The sequence below is a fragment of the Marmota marmota genome, unplaced genomic scaffold (assembly GCF_001458135.2).
Source record: "Marmota marmota marmota unplaced genomic scaffold, marMar, whole genome shotgun sequence".
NCBI classification, from domain to species: Eukaryota; Metazoa; Chordata; class Mammalia; order Rodentia; family Sciuridae; genus Marmota; species Marmota marmota.
The window spans coordinates 6,295,230-6,321,429 of NW_025999982.1; the positions used below are offsets into that span (position 1 = coordinate 6,295,230).

The following is a 26,200-nucleotide window of genomic DNA, read 5'->3' on the forward strand; positions in this document are numbered from 1 at the left end:
TATTCCACTGTTGTTAAGCTCAAAGATGACAAAATTTATCTATTGATTTCAGAACTGTGGTTACCTCTGGGGAAGGTATTGATTGGGAAATGGCATGAAAGAACCTTCTAGAACGCCAGAAGTATTTTAATTTTGATGTGGGTAGTAGTACCTGAGTATAGACATGTAAATATTCATTAAGCTACACCTAAATTATTTGTGCACTCTGTATTATTCTTCAATTAAAAAGTAAGAATAAAAAAAGCAATATGGGATCTACATTTTGCTTCTGACAGTTCTGCAAGGAGATCTATGATTTCTATCATCTATGTTTTTTATGATTCCAGCCTTAAAAGTCCTTCCTATGCAAAATTCACACAGTATCTTATTGCTTTATAAGTTGGTCACGGGCATTTGCTTCCTTCACCAGCTAGAACAGCGAGCACCCTGAAGGCAGCGTATATGGCACACTGAGTTCTCGCTTCCTAGTACCTGGCCCAGTGTCTCACACAGAGCTTATGCTCAACCAATGTCTGGGCAAATACATTCCTTCCAACAACAGTAATGATGACCATGAAAGACAGTACTTCCTTAATGCTTACTGTGTTTCAGTCCCTATGTTAAGTGTTACACAATTTGTCTTATTAAGTCCTTCCAAATATCCTCTTAGTGAGTACTATTATTCCTGTCAAATTATACAGATGGTGAAAAAGGCTTAATGCTATCAAACAACTTGTCTAAACTCATGGTTGCTGAGTGATTGATAAGGATTCCAACCTGGTATCTTGAATCAAAGCCCAGTTCTGTTATTCTGCTGCCAAATGTTTTCTTTATTCCCAGTCAGAATTTTCAACCTGCAACCTATCAGTTTATAAAAGTAGTTTGTATTACATTCCTTTAATTTATAATTATGATCAATGAAAAGGCTTTGCAAAAGTTCAGTTTAGTGTCCCCTACATAGCTATTATTGAGGATTAGGACTGCCCATGTTCCCCTCTCCCATTAGTTCTTTGTTTTCAATTGTAATGCTGTTTGCTATCAAGTAATATATGTTTGTTACTGAAATTAGGAAAGGACTTCAGACTGATTAATCATTCTCTTCATTAATAGCTCTGGTAACAGGTTTGCTGGGAGACAATGTTGAGACATTTTCTCATTGGGATTCTGGATTACTTATGGACAGCCAGATTTGTCAACCTTTCAGATAATCAAGAGTTAGTTCTGCTACAGAGTATCCAAACAAAAACAATCAGTCCCTTTAGGAATAGAATCTAACCAGACCTCAAAATATTTCATTGAAAAAGACTGCCTTGAGGATATGGGCTATAGAAAAGATAAAAAAGGATGACCAATTATGAGTATCATAAACATTCCAGTAGAGAATCTTGAAAGGATAGCACACTAGAAGAAGTTTTAAGTGGCCTATTCTATAAAGTCCTCCATTTTGTTTTAAGGCAAATCGTTATTTTAAAATGAAGATCATCTGTAATTCTAAGAATACTGTAAACACAAATACAAAGTGCCTATTATTTGTAACTTGCTTATTTTGTTTAACAATCTATTATGAACATCTTTTCGTATATTGAATATTCTTATACATCACATATGCTGACTTTGTAGTATTTTGGACATCTCAATTTATTTAATCAATCTCTTATTATTAGGCACTTAGGTAGCTGATATTATTTTACTGGTATGAAAATTTTATGATGAGGGCTGGGGTTGTGGCTCAGTGGTAGAGCGCTCGCCTAGCACGTGTGAGGCACTGGGTTTGATCCTCAGCACCACATAAAAATAAAATAAAGATATTGTATCCACCTAAAAAACTAAAAAATAAATACTTAAAAAAAAATTCTGTGATGAACATTCTTAGCTAAATACATGATCACTGCCTTTGAAAGTTTCTGTAAACAAAACTCCTAGAGTAGGGCATACAAACATTTTGAAGCTTTGGTATATATCATAAAATAGCTGTATATCTTTCTTCTCCCCCATCCCAAACAAAAATCTTTAACAAGTTGTACTCACATCACCACCAGTGTGTAACAAATGCCCATGTATCATCACCAATATTGTGGTTAGGTTTATAAATACTGCCAATTTGATAGATGAAATATATTTAGCTAATTTGCAATTTTTTACTTATCATTGAACTTGAACATTTTACCCATTTCCTACTTACATTTATCCTTTTGTTAATGACTTACAAAATGTCCTCTATATCTAAAGGATATTAATCCACTGCCTAGCATAGTTTGCATGCTGAAGATATTAATTTTTATTAGCCTGGACTATCGATCTTTACCTCAATAATTTCTCCTGGTCTAAATTCTTTTTTTCTGAACAGCAGCCAAGTGCACATATTGGTGGAAATCTTGTTCTCTATTCCTCTATTAGGAGTCCCTAGGGGCTGGGAATGGGGGGGGGTCATGGTGACTCCTAAGTGGAAAAGGGACACTGATGGATCTCAGGTTATCAAGACCATGGCTCAGACTCACCTACACAGTTTTTTGTGAGATTCTAATTCATATGTCAGAATGCATATATGCTTGGAATTTAGGCTTCACAGAGAATAAAAATCTCCTGGTTGATTCAAACAAAAAAGCAGGTACAGTTTAAGAACACTCAAGGAAAACTGACTCCATCTCTTTCTCCATGGATAGGAATTTGGTTCTGATAAGGCACAAGTGGAAGGCCCACCGACAACCTCCACTTCTTCTCCTGCCAGCAGCGCAGAGTCACTGTTCTTATGCCTTTGTACTTGCAGGACAAAGAGACACTGCTGACCTGTATCCAACCGGGAATGTCTGCAGGGAGCTTGCCCAGGACAGACACCTCGATGATGTGTGTGTATGTATGTGTGAGCTCTTTAAAAGGCCCCATCTCTCACACACATCCACACACCTCCACCGTTCAGCAGAAGCCATTTCCAAAAGGAGCTGAATAATGGACACCACTGGCCAAGAACTGTTGAAGTTGATGAAGAGTGTTTAGCTAGGGCCACAAACCTCTCTACAGAGTGAGCACTGCATGAACTACTTGGTGATACTAAACACCATCTCCTCCATCTTTCCTCTTTCTTACTGTGGTGTTTCCCTAAAAGCAGTGAAGTGCTAGGTTTTTAAAAATTGATTAGCAGATGTGATTTTGCTTACATCCTCCATAAATGCTCTGGCTGGCTGCATATCATTGATTAGTAGGGGTTCAGTTTACAGCAACTAATTGCTCTCCTTGCTGGTGTTTTGATACAAAATTCAATAGTGAATATGATTTCAAAACTCTTGTCTTTGCGGCTTGAGTCAGAAGTGACTCGAGGCAAACCCAGTGGACTGAGTTTTCCCTTCTTAAAATAATTGCTCTCTCATCAGTCTGTGAAGAAAGTTTCCAAATTGTAGCATTCTAATTGGAAAGCCTGCATTATGCATGCGATGACAAACTATGTTGTGCTGAATGGCATTTTTCCGTCCTTTCTTAAGGGATTAATTCTATGCCAGATTGTGAACAATGGCTGAAGCCTAATGGTTGAGATCAACAGCTTCTCCAATGAATTGGGGCCTCTCAGACCAGGAGCCAGGGCCTGTTTTGCTTGTTTCTAATTGTCCATCATTTGTGGGAGACTCCACTGAAAGCCCTGGGGCCAACACTAATCCTGTTGTGAATAGTTTTTTCCTTTGGGTGAAAAACAAAAACAAAAAACAAAACAAAACAAAAAAACACCAAAGAAAGATCAACTACCAGGCTGTTGGTAATGCTGTAATAGCATCATCAAATCCATTTCTAATATTTCAGTCAAAGTTAAAGATACTCCAAAAAATATGCAGAAGGGGGTGGGGTTGTAGCTCAGCTGTAGCGTACTTGTCTGGGGTATGTGAGGCACTGGGTTTCATCCTCAGCACCACATAAAAATAAATAAATGAATAAAATATGCAGAAGACTCTTTGTTAAAGATCCCTTGAATTCTTGAGAAATTACTGTTTTCCATTCAACAGTCCAAGAATCATTGTCCAAGAATTATTTACTAAGTACCGACTACGTAACACTCAGACAAGTCACTTAACTTAGTTAAGCTACTTACTTCGGTTTCACTCTTGGTGACCTTTAGTGTCTGGATCTGGTTTCCCAGGCTGTTGCAGTTCTAACGGTTTATGATCCTCTGCCATCACATGAGCAGTAGAGATTTTTTTTGGTGTGTCTGTACATTACAGAGTAGCTCTTCTCCTTGGGAACAGTTTCCAGCCCAACTTCAAAGTAGATGAGGGGAGTTCCTGAGCTCAGCCTGTCCTGCAGACCTGACTGCATGCTGGGAAGCCACATGACCCATGCTGGGCTCATCAGACTTCCTTTCTCATAATTTGTGAATTATGTAGGATTTTAGCTTAATTAGTCCTGCTCCCTTAAACAAGATAATGAGAACACAGGCATTCTGGGGTGGCCCTCTCCTATCACAGGCTCAAGGAAGCAAAGAAAGCGACCTGAGTGAGAAGCAGTGAAGACAGTGCAGCTCAGGGAGGGCGGCCTGGACCTTGGACAGATCCCCAGGTCTGCCCTCGATCCCTATGATGGCCTTCAGAGTCTCTGCCCTAGTATTCCATGGGAAATCATATTCACTTAAATAATGTCATTACTTTTAGCTTAAGCCATTTTACTTGGTTTTTGTCACTTAGAACTGAAAGGGCCTAAGATAAGCTCCTAGCAGAGTGTACTGGAAAGCAAAGGTACTCAGCAAAGAGCAGATGCTATGCCAACGAGAATGGCGGCGACACCTGGACGGCAACAGGACCACGGGGAATCTCATTTTGGACTTGCAGTCCTCCAGCGGCTCTTCTCAGCTGGACCTTGCTCCCTACCTGAGGATGATGCTACCTAATCGAACCTTGTGACAGCTGACAGTAAGGAGGTAAAGAACGGGTGGCGGGAGGACTCCCTGTGGGGGGCAGTTTTTTCACTCAAGTGTGAAAGAAGGTGCTTTGGAGAAGGGGAGTGGCGCACTGCAGAGTGGGCCCTACAGTACTCGCTGGGTCAGCAGGGCCACAGGGAGAAGGTCTTGCAGAGGTGGGATAGTCCCCAGAGTTCATCACTCTCCTCACAAGGGCATGGGGCCAGAGGAACCGGATCAGGGTCAAGGAATGAAGGACCAGGAGGATTTCTGACTATTTCTGGGTTGGGGAGCGGGGTGGACAACCTTTCAGAAGGGAGGACCTAGAGTTCACAATGTAGAAGAACAGAGGCCACAGACGTGATGGCGAGGGAGAAAGGTAACAAGCTCTGGTGACACAGGGAAACGCCAGCACTTCCGCTTCATCCAGCAGAGCCCAGATCTCACTCTTCTAATAGAGAAGCAGAAAGATAACATGTGAGGGGCACCGTTCTACCCCCTGCTTCTGCAAGGCAGGAGAGGTAGCAGGTAACAACTGCCAGAGGATTCAATACAGCTTCAGAGAAGCAACTCTACCTGCGAGAAACGGGATTTTACCAAACATGAAAGGGATCCTTACTGTCAGCTGTCACAAGGTTCGATTAGGTAGCATCATCCTCAGGTAGGGAGCAAGGTCCAGCTGAGAAGAGCTGCTGGAGGACTGCAAGTCCAAAATGAGATTCTCAGCAGGAGACCAGAGTCAAGCAACAATGCTTTATCAGAAGTGTGCGAAGGAGATCAGGTGGCTGCCCTGCAGATTCCAGACAGGAGGACTCCTGAGGAGCTGTCGCCACAGGAGCCCTGCCTCTAAGTGGACCACGACCTTTCAGGGCAAAGGGGATACCTGTCTTCCTCCAACAGCAGAAGGAGGGAAATACAGATTGTTCCCCAGATGGAAAGGGTTCTTGGGAACTACGTTAGTTGGAGGACATCAGAGAGTCTAGGTATTATCTGATAGTTTAATTATTCAAAACTGGGATGTTGCATTAGTCAGCTTTATGTAACTGTGATAAGATACCTAAGATAATCAACTTAAAAGGAAGAGTTTATTTTGGTTCATGATTTTGGAGGTTTCGGTCCCTGTTGTTTGGTAGTTTTGCTTTGGGGCCTGTGGCAAAGAGGTGCATCGTGGCAGAAGCGTGTTTATAGCAGAGAAAGCTGCTCATCTCATGGCAACTAGAAGCAAAATGAAAGAGCCAGGAAGGGGTCGGGGCACAGTATCGCCACCAAGGGACACTCTCAGTGGCTCTCTTCCTCCAACTAGGTCCTACCTCTTAAAGATTCCACTCAATAGCGCCAAGAACTGGGGACCAAGCCTTTAACGTGGGGGCTTTAGGGGACATTCCAGATCCAAACTATAACAGATGTGGAGGGTAATTTCTCTAAGAAAGTAAAAAATGATGGCACTGGCCAGAAAAAAGGCAGGCACAGGCTCTAGGTTGTCTGGATGTGTAGTTTCTGTGTTTAGACCCTGATGCTCCAGGACTAAAATGAAGTGAAGAAAGTGTTTACTTGGGCTCCTGTGCAGACTGCCTCACTGGGAGGAGGCAGAATAAAAGGAGGGGTTGGGTAATCCAGGTAAGTTACTTAAAAGTAGAGAGATATTAATGGAGAGATGCCAGCAGGATATAGCTGTGTGTAGCTAGATGAGGCAGAGCTTTCCAAAACCTTGAGACAATATGAAGCTATCAACTCTTTTTTTTTTTTAAAATATTTATTTTTTAGTTGGACACAATATCTTTATTTATTTATTTATTTTTATGTGGTGCTGAGGATCGAACCCAGGGCCTCGCACATGCTAGGTGAGCGCTCTACCACTGAGCCACAACCCCAGCCCAGAAGCTATCAACTCTTAACGGCTACTTGAGACCATCTTTTTAGTCCTTGGTGGGATATTAAATTTTGTATTTTAAGGTTTAGGTGACAACATAAAAACTATCCGTGTACTATCCAACAGCATGGCTGCAGCTGAGATTTTCAGCAAATGCCAAGTGTGGAATGAACGGTGAAGGACTAAGCATCATCCAGTCTCACACACACACAGATCTCACCAGTTTCAAAATGTTTTTGGATTATATTTGGAAAAATTATAATCAATACATGTCCTGCTTCCAGTGCAAATCTATTTTTTTAAGTTCCTGGGTTAATTTTCTTACATGGGCAAAACACTGCCCAAGTCACTGTTTACAGACTAGTCAATCACTTAGCAAACCCTTATTTAACAAATAAGTTTAAGTCTAGGCTAATGATCTAGATTTCATACTACACAGTTCAATTTGAAGAAAATTCTTTCATTTTATGCTTGTGGATATGTGAGAAAATTTTGTTCAGGCCAAACAGTCCTTGAGAATAAAAGCAGTTTTCTTACATTTCTGAAGGTGACTTTCCAAATACAGCCATTTCTTAAGCAAGACATTGGCATCAGAAGTATCAGGAACTGATCAAATGGTCTTGTGATATTTTAAAGGTGAAGTCTCTTTATGTTACAGACCTTTCAGGCCGTGACACAGTGAGCAGGTATGCAGCTTTTACAGATCTTCCCCTGTTTAAATTTGGCATTATCTATTTCCCCTTTCTGCAGCAATGCTATCTGCCTTGATCCCAGCAGCCTCCTCTTTATGGCGCATGCACACAATCAGTGAGACCTGTCTGATTTGGCTCACTGGCAGGATCAGAAAAGTATATGTAAGAGGCAGAAATGGCAAAGTCCCGCCCAGACCACAGGGCTTAGCTTCCCAGGTATTGAGTTCAGCTCACTTTCAGCTTCATTTACTAGAAAGATTATTAGTCACTGTTGTGACTTTAAAAGGCCAGAATCAGTGTCTTTTTACAGCTCAAAGTAATGTGCATTAGTGTGAACTTTTCTGTTCCCTGATCTTAATTCTGTGAAATTATTGGGAGGTGAGAAGAGACAGGCTCAATAAAGAGCTCAGGAACCACTAAGCTACAAGTTGAGTACTAGATTTTTTTTTTTTACCACCTCAACCTCTATTTAACATATGTGACTTCTGTGGAATAAAATGGACCCGCTGAGGGCTTTCATCCAAAAGTTTGGGTAACACAGTCACCTGGCTCCAGTTTCCCTGCATATCATCATCCAAGTTCCTCTCCCTTCAGCCTCTAGGACCAAGACCATTCAGGAGGAACCACCTGACCATGGTTTCAGAGTACAGGGACCGTGCATGGTGAATAGACTTGGGGTTCCTCATGCTCCCCAACACACTGGCTTATGGATCACAGGCTCTACTGAGTTAAACTGATGGAGACTTGGGAGCAGGACAGGAAAGGGTGATTGAGAGAGGGAATTACAAATAAATCACAAAATCCAGGTAGCTCATTCCAGTAACATATTTAACATTTCATTATGTTTCAATCAGAAAATATCCTGCCTCCCTTAGATGGAACCAGTCCTCCATCCCCAGCCCCTACCACCATTTTGCCAAGTCTTCCCCTGGAAATAATTTATGAAAAATATCAACTCTGACTGCTGTTTCATCTCTTTGCTTCTTCTCCTGCCCCTCCTCTGACCACATGCTAATAGGTACCCACATGTGCACAGCCTACAAAGCACCAAGAAGCAGAGCCAAAGAGAAATTTAATAAGCTCCACAGCTCTCTTCTATTCCCTTGGGTCACGTTTTCATAGGAATGCGTTTCTGTGGGAGAACACACAATTTAGCTATAGGCAGATCTTTGTATCCTCACAACCTGGCGCTAAAGAGAGAGAATGGAAGGGCCACAAGGTAGGAAGGTTCGACTCCAAATATTACAGGCAAGAGAACATTCCAGCAGGGGTGAACTATAAGGCAAAAACTCTTCTATTCAATGATGTCCTCTATTTTTGTTCTTACCAAACCTCTTTTTTGGTCTCTCTTAACACAGCCGGCACTATTTTCACACATCTCCCTCTCTTTCTTATCAGCCTGACCTCTTCACCTTAATCAGATCTGGATTTCAACCTTTGCTCCAGCTGTGAATCATCTTCTTTTCCCTACAGGGCACAATCTACAAAGTCCTGAACTCTTGCTGGAAATGATTTTAAACACTCGCCCATGCAATCCAGACCCTCAGCCCCTTCAGCACCACCTGTGCTGCCACTCTTCCTCCTCCACCTGCCACCTCCACCCGCTGCACCCAACCTGGTGGTGAGATGGTATGGCCTGTACAAAGTCTGTCTCTCTCATCTCTTGGTTTTAAAAATTCCTCCCCATAAGTCCATTTTCTGATGAACTTCCTTCATTAAGTCTTTTTGTGAAAGCTTTCACATGAAAATAACTGCACACGAAAACACTAAACTATAATAAATTGTAAGAGTTTTACAATATAAACATTTAAAGTAGATTATACTGTCTGAGGTGTCTGATAAATCATAATTCTCCATGTGGTATATGACTTACAATTAAAATAAAGACATTAATGAGAATGTTAATAGTAACATCTTCTCCACCAGTACGTAAAGGTGAACATACTATATCTACAAGGTCTTACAAACAAAAGATAATGAATCAATTTAATATGTAACTGTGTGATAAATCTTTTGAAGAAAGGTAAGAAGCCAGGAAAAAAAAAAAACAACAACATTTTATGTATTTTTTTTTTGTAATGGCTAGAGGAAAAAATGGCTAATTACGTTTTTCAATGAGATTCTTTTGATCACAGGCCACTCAGTACAGTCTTCTTGATCCAGGTCTTCAAAGCTGGGATCACAAGTTTTAATTCAAACATTTTCAGCTGAACATTAATAACTCTTAACTTTTCTAACTGATAACCAGCTGTAATTAAACTAAACTGGTGTGGGCTATAGTACCAAAGGCTAAATGAGCAGTTGCCATTTTCTTTCTCTGGAATCGCCTACGCTATTCTTCCCAGAGCTGGAGGCCCAGGCAGCAGCTCACTGGTGGGAGGGATCTCAGTTTTTCCCAAGGCCGCAGAACACGTGGAGAGGCAGAATCGGTCTCACAAATGTGCACTAGAATTACCCAGTAGTTGCCCCTCCCTACCATATTTGTTTGGCTGAAGGATTCCTCAGACAGGAGAAAAGCCATGCCCCTCTGGAATGTGCTCTGCAAGAGCTGCCTATTTAGAAATAAACCTTCCAGGTGCCAACATGAATATTCACCAGAGTGTACTGGGCACCGGGGCCAGTTTCCATGCCATGAACACTAATCCTCCAAAATGTATTCCAGGCAAGCTACCAGGGCAAACTCCCATACAGAAACTGGGCTTTCCGGTGATGGAAAGAAGGAAACCTGAGTGAAGAAGGCAGAGATGAATAAATCACTCCTATCCAAGGCTCTGCTGTGCTAGATCTTGCTAAGTGGACTCTAGCACAGCAAGAGGCTTCATTAGAATACTGCACTCTGTGAATTCAACTTGTCTCTTTTGTTCAGCGGGCTCACCCTTCCTCATCAAGAAGAACAAACGTTTATCTCCCCTATGCCTCCCAGCCCTGTGGGCTGGACTCCTGTTTTCTTATTTTGGCTGGAAGGATGTCCTGAGGACAGGGTCCTGGTGCCAAATAGATACTCAGTGCAGATGGATGTGCACACACTACCCCACAGCCCTCGATTCACTGCCCTGACTCACATTCACCAAGTACAGACAGAGAAGATCAGGTACTTTTGCAAGCCAGCAAAGGAACCATGCATGAGGGGGTGAGATCTCAGGCTTCTTGGGATCTTCCCACTCTGGCATCTAATCCCAAAGAGCAGACGCTGAGATTTATGCTGAGGGCAGAACAGGACCTGGATTCGGCAACCTATCTGAGTCACAGGAGACTGTTCTGATAATCAACGTTTCAGCGCCAGTGGTTAGGAAACATCCCGAGGTAATCTCCAAGGAGCTAGTGCCAGAACTCAGTGCACACGCTGCACCCCAAAGCCTGACAGCACTGAGGAGCTTGGGGTCTCTGAACCTATGAGCAGGTAAAAAGAAAGTGGTGGGGTTGCTAATGATCTCCTTAAGCCTCTGATAGAAACAAGCACTGCTAAGGCAATGTGATGTCACAAGCAACAGTGGCACAGAAGGGGAGACAGGAGCCCTATTTTGTCTCTATTTCTTTGCAACCATAGATGTGTAGATTTTAATTTGTTAAATGGGTGGTGGAAGAGGGGTAGGGAAAGAAAGGGAGACAGATATATCTTTCATTTAGATGATTTGTGGTTCTTTTAAATCTATTTTCTTCCATTTAATTACAAAGTGATATATGACAAATCCTTTAGAACCTTTTTCTGAAATATCTATTATAAAAGGTAATATACTTGAACTGAAGTTGTGGCTCAGTGGTAGAGCGCTTGCCTAGCATGTGTGAAGCCCTGGGTTCAATCCTCAGCGCCACATAATAAATAAAATAAGGATATTATGTCCAACTACAACCAAAATATAAATAATTTAAAAAAATAAAAAAGTTAATATACTATATTACAAAAAAATGTGAACCAATATATTAAAAAGTATTCTTTAGTAGCAGACTAATTATTTTACAAACAACATCGTAGAATAACCGTAATATCTAAAACAGATGAAAGTACAGCAAAGGGGCTGGGAATATGGCTTAGTGGTAGAGCACTTGCCTAGCATGCACTAGGCCCCGAGTTCCATCCCCAGTACTTCCAAAAAAAACCAAGGAGTCCCTGCTCTATTGAGGTCAGAGCTGGGGTTTAACAGCTCAGCTCATCTGCCAGGACTTCTCCATTGGTTCCCTCTCCTTGTGCAGTCCTCAGGGCTCATTCCTATCTCAGGGGGAAAAACCACTTGGTTGTATATTTTGGCTCCAAATGCTGACTTCCAAGACTCATGTCTAGATAACAAGATTTACTACTATTCACATTTGTGAGACTGTGAAAGGCAAATAAACCCGCCCCCCCAAGTCTTCACTTTTACCTGTGTAAGCCAGATGTTAGCAAACAAGAGCTGAATAGACAAAGCATTAGTAGTGGATGGCCCACAGAGGCTTATTTTTATAAGTAAAGTTTTATTGAGACACAGCCACTCAGGAGAGTAGTGCAACAGAGATTGTATGGCCTCCAAAGTCTGAAATACCTACTAGCCGTCCAGTTACCAGACTAAAGCCATTCTCATCTAGCAGTCAAAAGTTATGGCATCAATGTATGAAATAAAGGTAAGGTTTAGGATTCAGTTTAACCTAGAAATGTCTAAAATTTCTTCTAGTCCATGTTTCAATAGAATTTTATGTAGCAAATTCCACATGGAGTTTTTAGATCCTGCTATACTCACAATCCCTTCTTTGTTACTGTGACAATTGTACTGACAATGTTGGCCTGACTTTCACACCAAATTTCTGGTATTTTTCCTAAAAGAATTAGAAGGATATGGGTGGAAAAGCTCTAATTAAAAATGAAAACTGTTCCCAATCTTACTCCCTGAACTGATGAAGTGCCCAGGAGTTGCATTCACAAGCTGAGTTTTGCAAACAGGACAGTCATTGGTCATTGCTTTCCAAACCCCTGCACCAAAGGGGATGGAAGCAGTAGGGTAGGGTAAAGAAATCACAGAGACATTTAAAGTGAATAAACAATATGCCAAAAAAAAGTCATACAGTCATTGACAAGGCAATTAATATGACAACAGTAAAATAATGCTACACCAGTCATGGAGGAAGACAGCACTGCAGACTAAACCCACCATGTAAGTACACAGTGGTATTGTTGGTCATCGGGAGAAAATGGATTTGTATAGATCTCCTATTCCCTTGCCATCTCTCCAGCTCTGTCTATTGTGATTATAAAAGGCACTCTACAAGATAGCTGGCCTAGGCAGCGTGTGACCACAGAACAGGGAAAACCTTACAGCACTTGGTGTTTTAACAGAACTGCTCATTCAGAATCTTCAATGAACCCAATTTTTAAATGGATGACTCTGTTTAACATGTTCTTCCCTAACAGATCCAACTAATCTTCGTGAATTCCCTGCTTGTCTCTTAGTTTTAAATGGACAGCTAAGATTTTACTGTAGTGACCGTAATTATGACAAAACTATTTTCCTAGGAAATATGTTATTAACAAAATATTATTTATCTGGTTATCAGCAATTCTCAACAATTCTCTATAGATAATACTTTATTTATTTTATTTCTTTTCCTTCTCTTTCTCTCTCTCTTTTTTCCCCCTTTTTAAAGCAATATTGGGGATTAAACCCAGGGCCTTGTGCATGCTAGGCAAGCACACTACCAATGAGCTACATCCTTAGCTTTGCTTTATCTATTTTTTATTGATTTATTTATTCATTCATTCTAATTTGTTATACATGACAGCAGAATGCATTTCAATTCATAGTGCACATATAGAGCACAATTTTTCATGTCTCTGGTTGTACACAGAGTAGAGTCATACCATTCATGTCTTCATACATGTACTTGGGGTGATGATGTCCATCTGTCTGTCCTACCCGCCTGCTCCTTTCCTTTCCTTCTTTCCCTGCTTTATCTATTTCTAAAAGGGTTACTGTGGACTTTCTCATAAAGATAGTAATTTATTATATGTGATTTATTATATTTTTAATCTCAGAGATGAAATGAACACAGAATGGCTAGGTTTCAGGAAAATAATGGACAAGGGTTTGCATCAGACTCAGACATTAGGGAACAATTAAATGGTAAATGCCTAGGGGACTTAGGAACTTAGATCTATCACACTAGACTCCAATTACCCCTACCCACAAAGTTCTTAAGTATATGACAAGGAAAGATCCAGCAAATAAGAAGCAAAGGAACACTACTGCTAACAGAATTTTTGGCTAAAAACCCTAAAGCAAAAGGCACAGAACATGGGAAACTACCTATTTTGGAGCTGGGTGTGCCTGAACAGTTTCAAACCAAAACAAGTCAGGAGGCTGCTCCCCCTTCAAAACTCAGCACTCTGCTTCTGACCTCTAGAACTTAAGGGTCATCAATACAATACACATTCCAGTACCAAACCCAGGGGGAGTATGGGACAGAGGCTGCCCCTTCCCCCTGCCCAGCACTGAGTCCTCCCTGGGTTGAGCCAGTAGCCTTAGCCTGGCTGCTCTAAAAAAGAGGAAGTAAGACTTTCCAAGGCCAGAGAAGGATGGGGCTGCTCACCACCTTGTTATGAAGACAGAAAAGAGGAGAAGGGAGAGGAGAGAGGAGGGAGAGGAAGGAATAAAGGAGCAAGGCGGGGCCTCCTCCAAGGCAGGAGTGGTTCTGTCCCAGGCCACTTAAGGCCCAGCAGGAAGACAGAGAGACATGAAGTGACTCCACTGAACTGTGGCTCACTCTTTCAGGCTTGCAGACTCACACTCTGATTGGCATCTCTGTTGGAAAGCAGCTAAACCCCTGACCACAACTCACATTTTAGGGAGGAGTAAAAATGGCTGTAGAGGAAGACACGAAGAAACTGTGGGGAAAAAACAAAACAAACAAACAAACAAACAAAAAAACAGAGGATATCTGAATTTCTTCTAAGATTTAAGATCCCAGTACTGCTCTCATTATCTTCCCACTGAGTGTACTTCTCATTTTCAAAGCCAAAAACACTCACTGCAACCCCACAGAAAACAATACAAACAAACCACCACCAACAAAAAAGCACATTATCCAAGAAGATTACGAGGAAGAAGAGATTGGAGGCAGCATTATGGTCACTGCCCATTTCCCTTTCGAAAGTCACAGGTCTTTTGTGTGGTTTCTTCCAGGGCAGGTGGACATGAGTTTTTAAACTTCAGATATCAAACACAGAAAATGTTATTTCCAGAGGGACTTTTGACATAATTTGCTACCACAAGATAACATGGATATGCAGTGAAGTTTCTAATATTGGAATAATTTTCTGTGTACAGAAAAAGAGTCAACTCTCTATAATCTGGTTAGGTAAACAGATGCATTATTTAACCAAATACTTTTAGTTAACAAATTCCATATGGGTTGTCAATTTAAAAACGAATTCAGGTATGAGAAAATCAACTTGACAATATTAAAACCACACACTTGACCGCCCCCCTTTCCCCCTCTTTTCCTGGGCTGGGATTGAGCTCAGGGCCTGACACATGCTGGGCAAACACTATCCCACTAAGCTGTCTGCCCAACCCCTATTTTGATCAATGAGAAAAAGTACTTGGGACCTTGCCCTGTCCCCCAAATTTCCTTATGTGCATGAGTTAGGACTATGCTGGTAAAGTACGAGACCAGTTACAGAAAACCAGATTAAATGTTTGTCATGGAAACCTAGGTGTTTTTTTTTTTTTTCCAAGCAAATTTTATGAATAAGAAATTAAACATATGTAATCAGTAATACCTCTCGTTTTGGATCCAAACTAGATAGTAAGAAGACAGGTTTTAAAAAAATTTATAGAGCATTTTTGAAGCTGAAAAAAATACAAAATATAATTATTACAGTACTTTTTAAGATACATCCAGAAGTTGTGGGTTCAAAGGGTTGCTTTTAAAAATAATGGAGGGCTGGGCATAGTGGCATACGCCTGTTATCCCAGCTACTTGGGAGGCTGAGGAAGGAGGATCTCAGGTTTTTGAGGCCAGCCTGGGCAATTTAGTGAGATCCAGTCTCAAAATAAAAATAAAAGAAAAAGGGCTGGGGAAGCACTTTTGTTGCTCAGTGGTGAAGGACTTTTCTAACAAGCATAAAGCCCTGGGTTCAACCCCCAGCACTACCAATAAAAAATAAACAACAACAACAAAAAAGCATTCTGAAAAATAAAATAAATGGTGTGTGGGGGGGGTCCCCACTGCATTATATACTTTAAATGGGTGAGTTGTATGGTATGTGAATTACATCTTAAAAAAACTGTTTTTTAAAAAATAAACAGGACACATGAAATGTGAAGATATGTAAAAAAATTCCAAAGCAGAAGTAAAATGTCATGCAAAAGGCAGTATTCCAAGGCAGAGCTGTTGGCTAGGTGAGCCTAACTCCTTACCATGGCCAATTGATTTCTTAACCAATCTTGCTAGGGCTGACCACATAACACAGTTCTACCTGAAAACTGCAAGTTGGAGTCAGCAGAGTCAGGCTTCAAATATAGCTTTGGCTTTTCCTAATGGAAAGGGACAAGAGTTGGCTGGTAGGGCTTGTTGTACTTTTTTCCCTTCACCCTGCTACTTCCTGCCTCAACACAGACACGGTATTTAAAACTGTAGCAGTTTATTTCTCTGGGGCAAAAATACATGTGGGAAAGACCAAGAAAAATGCAGAGTTCACTGAACTGCAAAACCACACCCCTATGGACTTGTTCTATGAGCCCCAAACAGTCAAAAGCAAAACAAAACAAAAATAAAATTTAAAAAGCATTTTATAAGTTGTTCTCAGTGAGATTTTCTGTTGTTTGCAGCCAAATGCGACCCATGTGCAAGCTTCCTTGGAGCAGTGAGTGCTAGAAACAAAAACAAATGTGGAGTTGGGGTTGTAGCTCAGTGGTAGGCACTTGTCTAGCACGTGTGAGGCACTGGGTTCCATCCTGAGCACCACATAAAAACAAAATAAACGTACTGAGTCCATCTACAACTAAAAAAAAAAAAAAAAAAAACCACCACCACCAAAAAAAAAAACAAATGTTGTCAGGTCTTAGTTGTAACATCTAATGGAAGTTTCTATAATTCACAGCCATAGGAAACCAGTGAGCTGAACCAGAAAATGAGCTGCCTTCCCTTGCTTCTTGTTAGGCCACAGGAGTTGGTAGCACTGAGCAACAAACTGGAATTTTGGGAGACGAAGTTTTAGCATGAGTTGTCTTGCCATGCTCACAGTGCAAAGAAGAAGGACCCCAAACTACACTTCGGTTTCTTCGTCTTCTTAATGAAGACAGTGAGAGCAGCTAACACTCAAGAACTACTGTCAGACACAGCAACCAAGAGAACCATTAGCCATTTCTAAATGTTAAACTACGGAAAACCTAAACCATCCTGGGTGGTGTTTGGTTACAGTAAAACAATCATGTGGCAAGGCTGGTAATGTCATAATCATCAAGGGACCTGGTTTTAGGTTTCATCAGGTAGAGGGAAGAAAGAGGATCCTCACCATTAGGTTTTAAGGGCAGCAAAGAAAGAAAATCCAGAAAGAAGTAAGAGCACACTCTGCATTTATCTACATAAGCAATACCCCTTATATTGAATCTGATACATCGTTGAAAGAGGCAACGCAGCAGAAAAAATATGATTCCTCAGCATCTGTGAAGCCCCTAAGGGCCTCAGAGAATTGCTGAAAGGAGTCCTTGAGGGGCAGCTGCCCATCACCATGGAAGTTATTCCTAGGAGAAGGATGCAGAAATGGGGGTGGAGAGCCGGGTGAGTCAAGAGGAGGTAGTGGAAGACCTCTTCAAGGTCTTGGAGTTTCTTAACTAGATAGACCAGAATGTTTTGGTCAAGTGCCTCTGTGGTCACTAGTTTACAAAGGGCTAATGGTTAAGCATAAAAAGGAGAGAAAGAAAGAAACAGACAAACATCAGGAGCTACTAAGATATATCCCAAACATCTTAATGAGGTGATAAAATTGGGCTCCTGGGTGGGGAAGTCTCTGAGTTAAAGGTACTTGGGGAATATGAAGATTTTCAAAGGTAGATTACTTCTTTGGATTAATTTAAAGATTTAATTTTAAGTGATGTCACCCTTAATCAGCATTCAGAATAGCTTTATTCACTTAAAACTTAAAATATATATTAAAGCAATTTGATGTATTAAATTTGTGGGAATTTCAGTCAATCAGCTAAAAGTCCTCTGCTGCCGGACAGCAGCCACACTTCTGTGGCCCTGCATAACCTGTCCCAGGGCAGCAGCTTGTACAGCATCTGTCTAAGCAAAGCCACAGGAGGACACCTTCCAAGAAGAATGATTCTGGTGTTTAAGATGACTGAGAAGTGAGTATTTGTTTTAGAGGTTTCTTAAAGAATAATTCTGGACAATTACTAAACATGTACTGTGCATGAAATACTGGGTCCCAACGGGGCTGAAACCTCGGTAAAGATGTCTTCTTGATGGGTTAATCTTTGAAAACTAAAAGGATTTTTCCTTTCATGTATCCAGCTATATTTTATGATGACTAGTTGTCAAGTTCCCCAATCACTCAAGGGAGATAAATGGTTGACATGTGAGGTAAATCACACACACACACAAAAATACATTTTTTTGGCATTTAACCTTTCTTGCTTTTCCAAACAACATCTGAATTCTAGTGCCCCTCCTGTATTTTCACACACAACTTAGTTGCCATAGCAATACTTTCTGCTCTTGAAATTTCTCTAGGATGAAACTGGCTAAGGCCTATTTACCATGCCCCCAAATTCTGCTGTGTCTAGGCTCCAGCATTTCTAGTGCCCTGAAGGGTTCACACAGTTTAGACTCCAGCATCGACTGAGAACCATACATATAATTCCTTCTTCAACGATCTTTCTGGGAACCAGAGCTCTGAGATTTGAGAGTGATGAGAGAAGACTTCAGGTGTGATGCAGATAGGCACAGAGGAACACCACTTAGTAAATAAATCATGGATCAGAGAGACAAGGAAGAGTCCCTTGGTTCAGGGCTGTGACAGACGACACTCAGTGTGACTGATATGAAGTAAATTTTGTAAAATATCTTTCCAATTTCGACTAGAATTATAGGCAATCTTAATCCAAGTCAGAGGAGTCATATATTTAGATGTTTGTTGGATTCTTCAGACTATAAAAAGGAAATTTCTAGCTCTCTAGGTTGCAAAGAAGGCTGTCTTAATAATGTAAATAGATGTACTGCTCACTGGTGCAGCACTCGGGCAGAATGAAATGGGAGCAGAACACAACGAGGGAGGCTAGCGTCCTCACCTGCGTTAATGCCAGCGACCAACTCCAGAGCTTAATCTCAGTCATTTGCTGGGGGTGCCAGATCTTTAGCAGTTTCCTCACATACACTTAGATCAGACAACACCGAGCAAATATGATGTCCAATTTAGTTGATAGATAGAAGTCCCTTTAGTGGCACTAACACACTGTGCTGTCAGTTCAGTCAATGAGTGTTTATTGAGTACTCGCAGCACACGGAGCCATGAAAGTAGGTGCTTGGAATCTGCTGCAAAGATCCAAGAACATCACAATATTTAAAAATCACTATCTTCAATTTGAGATTATCTATGGTCCTACTAGAGATTGAAGGCAGCACAAATGCAGAAAATACTCAATTACAATTATTATTTGAGCCATTAGCTTCCATTCCTCTCCCCACCCTTACGACCCAGCCCTTATGTGAAGCTATTAAATAGGAAACAAAATGGAATGATCTGATTCCTCTCCTTTTTTTCTGTGCCTATCCTTTGAGAGAGAAGCGAATGTGCAGCAGTTTGGCAGGATGGTAAGCAGTAGGAAGGAGGAAAACTTGCAGTCTAAAAGGAATTTTGGTAATCTACAAACTGAATAGATAATCTAGAGTTGGTTGTAGCCACCCAGTAGGCAACTGAAACCGGCATGGGCTTGGCAGTTCAGAGAGAAAGAAAAACAGGTTAGGACAAATAAGCACTACGGTGGCATAGACAATTAACTTTTTTAAAGAATCAACTTGCTATTTCTTCTTTTTAATCTAGGTTTAATAACTAAAAGACATAAACTGATTTGTGGTGTAGACCTTCTGTGTTATTGTTCCGTAAGTGGCAGGGCTGCTTCATCCCACAGAATAAAGAGACTATGGATATCCATCAAGAACACACTTGGGGCTAGACCCATTTTTTCCCTAACATACTGCATTTATGTACATCCCAACTGAGGACTTCAAAATATTGTTGTCATTAACTCCTTGATCCTCACAACACCAAGAGGGGCTGCAGGCACATTTGGCTGCTTCTGCTGGCCTGGCATCATCTTTGGACATCCTGTCTACTTGCAATTAGGTTTGTTACTTAACACATTATGGGTATTTTACTTACACTACTCACATATCAATTACAAAACCATTATTTTCAGACTAATGTAAAAATTGTTAATTTAATTGACTATCCTATAATTAGGGTTTCAACAAAGTGCTGTCATTTATTAGCTGAAAAAGACTGGGTGATAGGTGTATTTAATGCATAGCATATTTGATTTCTCATCCTAGCCTGAAAACACTTAAAAGGATATCTTGATTAGCAAGTAGAAAGATAATAAGTCTTAAACTAAGGCGACAGAGGGCCTATAAACTAAGACATTAGGCAGATTTGGTTGGTTATTATGACTCTACCCTGGTCTTTTTATGTGGTCAGCCCTCTGAAGATTTGCTGTTATTTAAATTTTAATGTTTTTAAAATGGCATGGAAATGATATAATTACTACTCAATTACCTGCTTTTAAGGTACATTCCAGGTAATTTCTTTTTCTCTAAAATAAAATGAGTAGATTTTGCTATGTCTATAAACCTAGCAACAACACAGACAAACTCCTTTATTTCCCAGTTATGTTGCCTTGCAAAAGTGAGAGAAGCAAAAGAGGAGAGAGAGTTTTGACTCATTTGAGTCATATGAGTCGAGACTAGGATGCCTCTGTTGAGAAATGGTGGCACTTGGGAATCCCAGCTACTTGAGAGTCTGTAATCCCAATTACTTGGGAGGCTGAGGCAGGAGGATAGCAAGTTTGAGGCCAGCCTGGGCAACTCAGAGAGAACCTCATGTGAAAATAATAAATAAATAACCAATGAATCAACCAACCCACCTAGGTCACCTCCTGTTGTTGCTTCTTTAGGAGTTGGTGTGGCAAGGAAGCAAAGAGCAGAGAAGGCGCCATGCTTGTTAAGGCATGAGGGCCTCCCATTTCTGACCCTCCTCTCTTCTCCTGGTGCTCATGAAACACTGGATGGGAATGGGANAGATGTACTGCTCACTGGTGCAGCACTCGGGCAGAATGAAATGGGAGCAGAACACAACGAGGGAGGCTAGCGTCCTCACCTGCGTTAATGCCAGCGACCAACTCCAGAGCTTAATCTCAGTCATTTGCTGGGGGTGATGGTTTTAGGAGTTGGTGTTGTGTACACAGGCAGTGAAAAAACATCCTAGACTGTCACTTCTCCAACTCCTTCCTCCCTAGCCCTCCTGTTACTTTCCCCTCCCTCCCTCTGCTCTCAGAGTGTGCCAGGTATGTTCCCACCTCAGAGTCTTGGCACTATGTCCATGGTGTCCGACCTGGATTTCCAGGTTCTGCTCAATGTCCCCTCTCAGTGAACCTTTCCAGACCACCCAGCCTAAAACAGCACCATCTCCACATCTCCTCCTCCTAGAGAGTGGGAGCTACAGAGCTCATGAGCTGACTTCCTGTAGCACCTGTCAACGTCTGACATATTGCACATAGTGTCTGTCTGCTGTCTAGGTCCCCCATGCACTAGACAGGAGCTCCGGGAGAGCAGCGGTGTTATTCTGTTTATTCAGGGCTGTGTCGACTACAGTGCCTGTCACAGAGTAAAGTGTTTAGTGAATGTTGAATGAACGAAAGAAAAGAAGGGCTAGAAAGATGGCCGGAGATGCTGTTTCATGCTCCCCTCTCCAGGAAACCACAGGGGACTGATGCCACACATGCTAGGAGGACTGGCTCCTGCTGACCATTTTCTGTCAGAAAAGAAGGCTCTGCTTGCCTCTCCAGTCACAGGGCATCCTCTCAGGGAAGGAAACAGTGGTTTCTGTGGATGAAAACACTCAAACAAAAGAACTCTTATCCATAAAACAATTATATCCTCTCTTAGGAATAAAGAATGAAGTGATCAAAATAAACCATGCTTGAGAACTTTGCCTCTGAAGTCACCAACTACAAAGAAACTTGAATTTCCAAAGATTAAGGACATATGACTGGGCCCTACCTCGCACAGTGGGGAACCGTATGTCCAGGCGTCCCAGCTCTCCACCCTCCCAGCCTGAGCTCTGCAGCTCCCACTCTCTAGGGGTCGATGCAGAACATGGGCTGCAGCAGATACAGTGACTAGGAAAGTAAGTTAGTCATCACGAGCAATAGAAGCTGTGGGTCAAATGTCACTGACTAATCAACCCGTCATTGGTCAATTACCTATCTCCATGAAGAGGTGCCACTGATCTAGTTTCCTATCAGTAAATGTCTATCTGGGCACATCAGCCGCTGTAACTGCAGCCTGCCAAGATATCCAGCACCGTCCACAGGCATTGGTGGCTAGGAAATCTCTCTCCCTTTCCTCTTAATAATGTCACAGAAGAGGCAAATGCAGTTCCTCACAACATAATGTTGGTTTCACCGAGACGTGTCTCTTTGGGCGCTCAGCTAGTTATACAGAGCTTCAATTGCATGGATCTTCTTACTGAAAAAACAATACTTGGGCTTATGGAAGTTGGAGGCTTCATACTGTGCTGAGATACACAATTCTGCCTCTGGTTGTGCTCCTGCTCATCATCCTCCCTCTGAGTCAGGAAAAGAAGAATTTTGGCGGGGGGCTGGAATAATTTTCATTCCACATTTAAAGAAAACCAAGTGGGCACTGCTCTCTCCTGCACCAATGACACATTTTCCTGGAGTCAGATTCAACATCTCTGATTCTCTGGTAGAGGCAGAGGCCAAGGTGGCCTTGTCCCATGAAGAGCCTGTTTGTCTTCAATTGTCACCCTGGCAACAACCATATCAGGTTCCTGCCGAATCTAAAATTATAGATTTCCTACTGTACCTGCTACAATTCCCCCTCTATATGACAGCCCGCCTCATGCACATTTAACCTGTCAAGAGAAGCTTATTTGGAGTTGCCATAGGTTTACATGCCAGGTGGGCAGGGGGAGCCAGCAAGTAAATAATCATAATACAAATGCTGTGACAGGAACTCTAGACCAAACGCATCGGATGGCAGAAGAGGGTGTCTCAATAAGCCCAGGAGATGACAGAAGGTTAGAGAAGCACTCCCTAAGGGGTGAATAAGAAATAAGAGGGGATAAGAAATAACAATAAAGGGGAATAAGAAAGACAGGTAAGAGAAGGGAACGAGAAGGTGGTAAGAGGTGTAAGCAGTGAGAACAGGATGATCAGAGATTGGAAGGCAGGGAGTAAGAAAGGGCAGGCACCATAAATGCTAACAACTAAACAGCAAGACAGGCTGAGGTGCTGATGTAGAGGCTGCATGGCAAGGTGGAGGCTGAGAGAAGAGGCTGTACAGACAAGGCAGAACATTGTTAAATAGGCGGTACTGCCAGGACTTCAGGGCTGGCTGGTAGGAGGGGGAGGAACAGGAGAGGTCGAGATTTAGAATAGCCTCATGTTTTTGGCTCAGGCAACAGATAAATTGGAGGGAAGGGGTGCTGCTGACTGAGACAGGGAGTCACACCACAAGGTAACTTGAGAAGAAGGTGGAGGACAGAAGAACTTCACGTTAGATATCTTGATTTGAGATCACATGGAACACCGTCACATGGTGGCAGAGGTGGGGAGGGGGCACAAAGTACCAAGGAAACGAATGGAATAAAGAAAATATCACAAGAGAGCAGGTACAGCTACTAAGCTGCCCGTTTGCTTCAATCTTCATTGGCAAGAAGACTGGCCTTCAAATTAGAAATGGCAGAACAAACATAATAAAGAGAAAATTGAAGTCCCAAATAGGTGAAGTGAAAGAAAAGAGAGTATCCAGTCAATTTAAATGATTTCAAGTCTCCTGGCTCAGATGAGTTACACCCCAAGCCTGCTGAAAGAAATTGCAGATGTAATCTCAGAGACACGACTGGTAATCTTTAAGAAATTGTGGGGACTATAAGGAGTGCCAGAAGACAAAAGAAGGACAACTGTTTCCCAGATTTTTAAAGTGAAGAAGAATAGATTATAATGGAAAATATACAAGCAAGTTTCACATAATCTGTGACAAAAATTCTCAAACAGCTTATTAAGTAGGTGGCTGATGAGTACTTTAGTTAATCCATGCAGCTAATGAAAGGAAGGGGGGTGTTGTTTGCAGTGTGACAGTTTTTATTTGTACTGGTAGCCTGTCTAGACTGGTTGTGGCCGGTCTTGTACCCCTCCCTAAGCCTAAGTGAGTGATCTGGCCTTCAGTCTAAACTAAAGGCTTCTCTGATTTGCTTCTTTATGGTACTAGGCTTGTGACATGGCCCTTGATGAAAAGGGGTTGCCAATTTAATGAAGAAATAGTCTGAATTTGCCAAGAAATCCAGCACCAAGTCCTCAGGGTGCTTGGGAAACCTCTGGGGTTATTAGCCCCTTGACAAATCTGTGCCTGTCACACTCCTACTGCCTTATTTTTGTTAGTTCTCTCTTTCAATACACTGTCTTAAAGAAGAGAACAGGAAACGACACAGCAAATGTGGCACACGATGGGGTGGAGGAGGCAGTCACGAGCCTCCAACACCTACACCCCAGGCAGACTGAGAAAGATTCATAGAAAGACATTTTTTACAGGAGGACTTTGGAGGTCTTCTGGAAAGGGCAGGGCAGGGCAGGGAAGCCTACTCAAGATCCAGATGGCCTTCTTCAACTAAAAGTATTCTGTCAAGGGGCAATACTAGTCTCCACTTAAAAATTACATATTCCTACAAATCAGGCAAAGTTAAAGTGCCTTTCTTAAAACAAAAAAGGGATAATGAAAAACAACCCAGACACAAAGTTACTAACAAGATTTTAGAACCAGGTTTCATAGTCATATCTGTTTGGTTCATATGCAGTCATTTATTAACACTGAAAACAATTTTTCATTCTATGTAAGACCTCTTTTGACATGTTACCCTGTCTCTAGCCAATGCAAATGAAGACTTGGGAGGGAGTGAACCCGGCCCAGGTGGGCCTCTTCTCTAGTCCCCCATGCCTGATGTCGGTGCCTCTCCCCACCAGAAATCCGAATGTATGTCGGTGCCTCTCCCCACCAGAAATCCAAATGTACATCTGGAATTTTACTGCCCCAGCCTTCCACTCCTACCCCCTTCTGCATGTTCAGATCAGAGAACAGCAGAATTTCATCACTGAAGTTATTGAGGTCATCATTTTATCAAAATATAATTTTCATAAAAATAGTTACATTTAAAAACTAATTAATGAGCAGAAATAATCTTACCGTATTGATCCAATCATGTATGGTTGTGCCAGCTGAACCACAATCGCACCACTTCCTAGCTGGTGACACGTGTAGCCAGAATCCCAATCATAATTTTTTGTGTCCCCATTCAGCAAGGCATTTCGGCTCCGACTGACTCCTTCGATCACACTGGCACAATCAGCAATTGTTGCAACATTCTCCATGGGAACTGTGAATGCAAACCCAAGATTTGGCATTAGGATAAGAGAAGTCAAATAGATTCCAAAAGCATGAGCAGAAGAAAATTAATTAATTACTATCTCAAATCAACAATAACAGGGAAATTAGAACATCTTGATTATCTTAATACAAGAATTTTCCATGCCAAATAATTTTTAAAAAGTTGAACTTAAGGTTAGAACAAACCAAACCATATGTAGCAATTAATCCTATAGTATTTTATTATGAAGGAACACAATAACATATTAAATACAGAGTGGATATATATATACCATAAAATATTATCACAAAGAGAAACTATAGAAATTGAGATTGGTGTGTGTGTGGTGCTGGGGAACAGACCCAAGGCCTTGCACACGCTAAGCAGGTGCTGTAACCCTGAGCTACATCCCTGGCCCAACAAATGAGATTAACGAGCTATAAATATATACATGTTAAGTGGGAAATTCATAAAATTCTGTATTTTAGAATTCACAAAGCAGGAAAGTGATCGAGGACATGTTACCAATCGATTCTCAGAAAGTACAGTTGGCCTCAGCCGTGATTCATTTCCTTTTCTTGTTTACTATTCTGTCACTGCAACACATTTGCTCTTTCCTTTGTTCATGAACCACTGTATCTTGAAAACCCAGCTGTGTTTTGATTCTCAGTCTCTCTCTATACTCCAAGTCCATATCAACCTGCTCATTTATAAAAGTCAAGAGCTTCCACAAAATGATGGCTGCCCAGTATGATAAAGATTCTCTAAATACTGAGGAGAGAGCAATACAAGATAAGGGCATTTTAAGTTCCTGGGCCTTTTCTACAGGGTTTCTACCAAAATCTGCAATTTTCTTTAGACATTTTAGACCAAAATCGACAATGTCAACTTGCTATATTTTTCAGTATATTATACTCTCTGAAAATACAGAGAATGAGCAATACTATCATCGTGCCAAAACACTCCTAACTTTATAATGATGTGAAGTAAATAATCCTACATGTATCATCTGAGCAATGCATTTATTTTCCAAAGTTGGACTTAACACTTCATCTCACTAATTGCTTTGCTTTTTGAAAATGAGAATGGCCACAGAGTAGGAAGGAATGAAGGGAAGGAGGGAGAGAGACAAGATGGTTTTCTGGTGACGA

General features: G+C 41.4%; 1 protein-coding gene across 4 annotated transcripts in view; it reads right to left on the minus strand.

Annotated features, from left to right (window-relative positions):
• Btbd9 (BTB domain containing 9) overlaps positions 1-26,200 on the minus strand; it is a 403,587-nt gene that overhangs the window by 78,695 nt on the left and 298,692 nt on the right. For all 4 annotated transcript variants that reach the window (XM_048805236.1, XM_048805235.1, XM_015487348.2 and 1 more), the window contains exon 8: positions 24,869-25,058. In XM_048805236.1, coding sequence (XP_048661193.1) covers positions 24,869-25,058 — 190 coding nt within the window. The remainder of the gene's footprint in view (positions 1-24,868; positions 25,059-26,200) is intronic.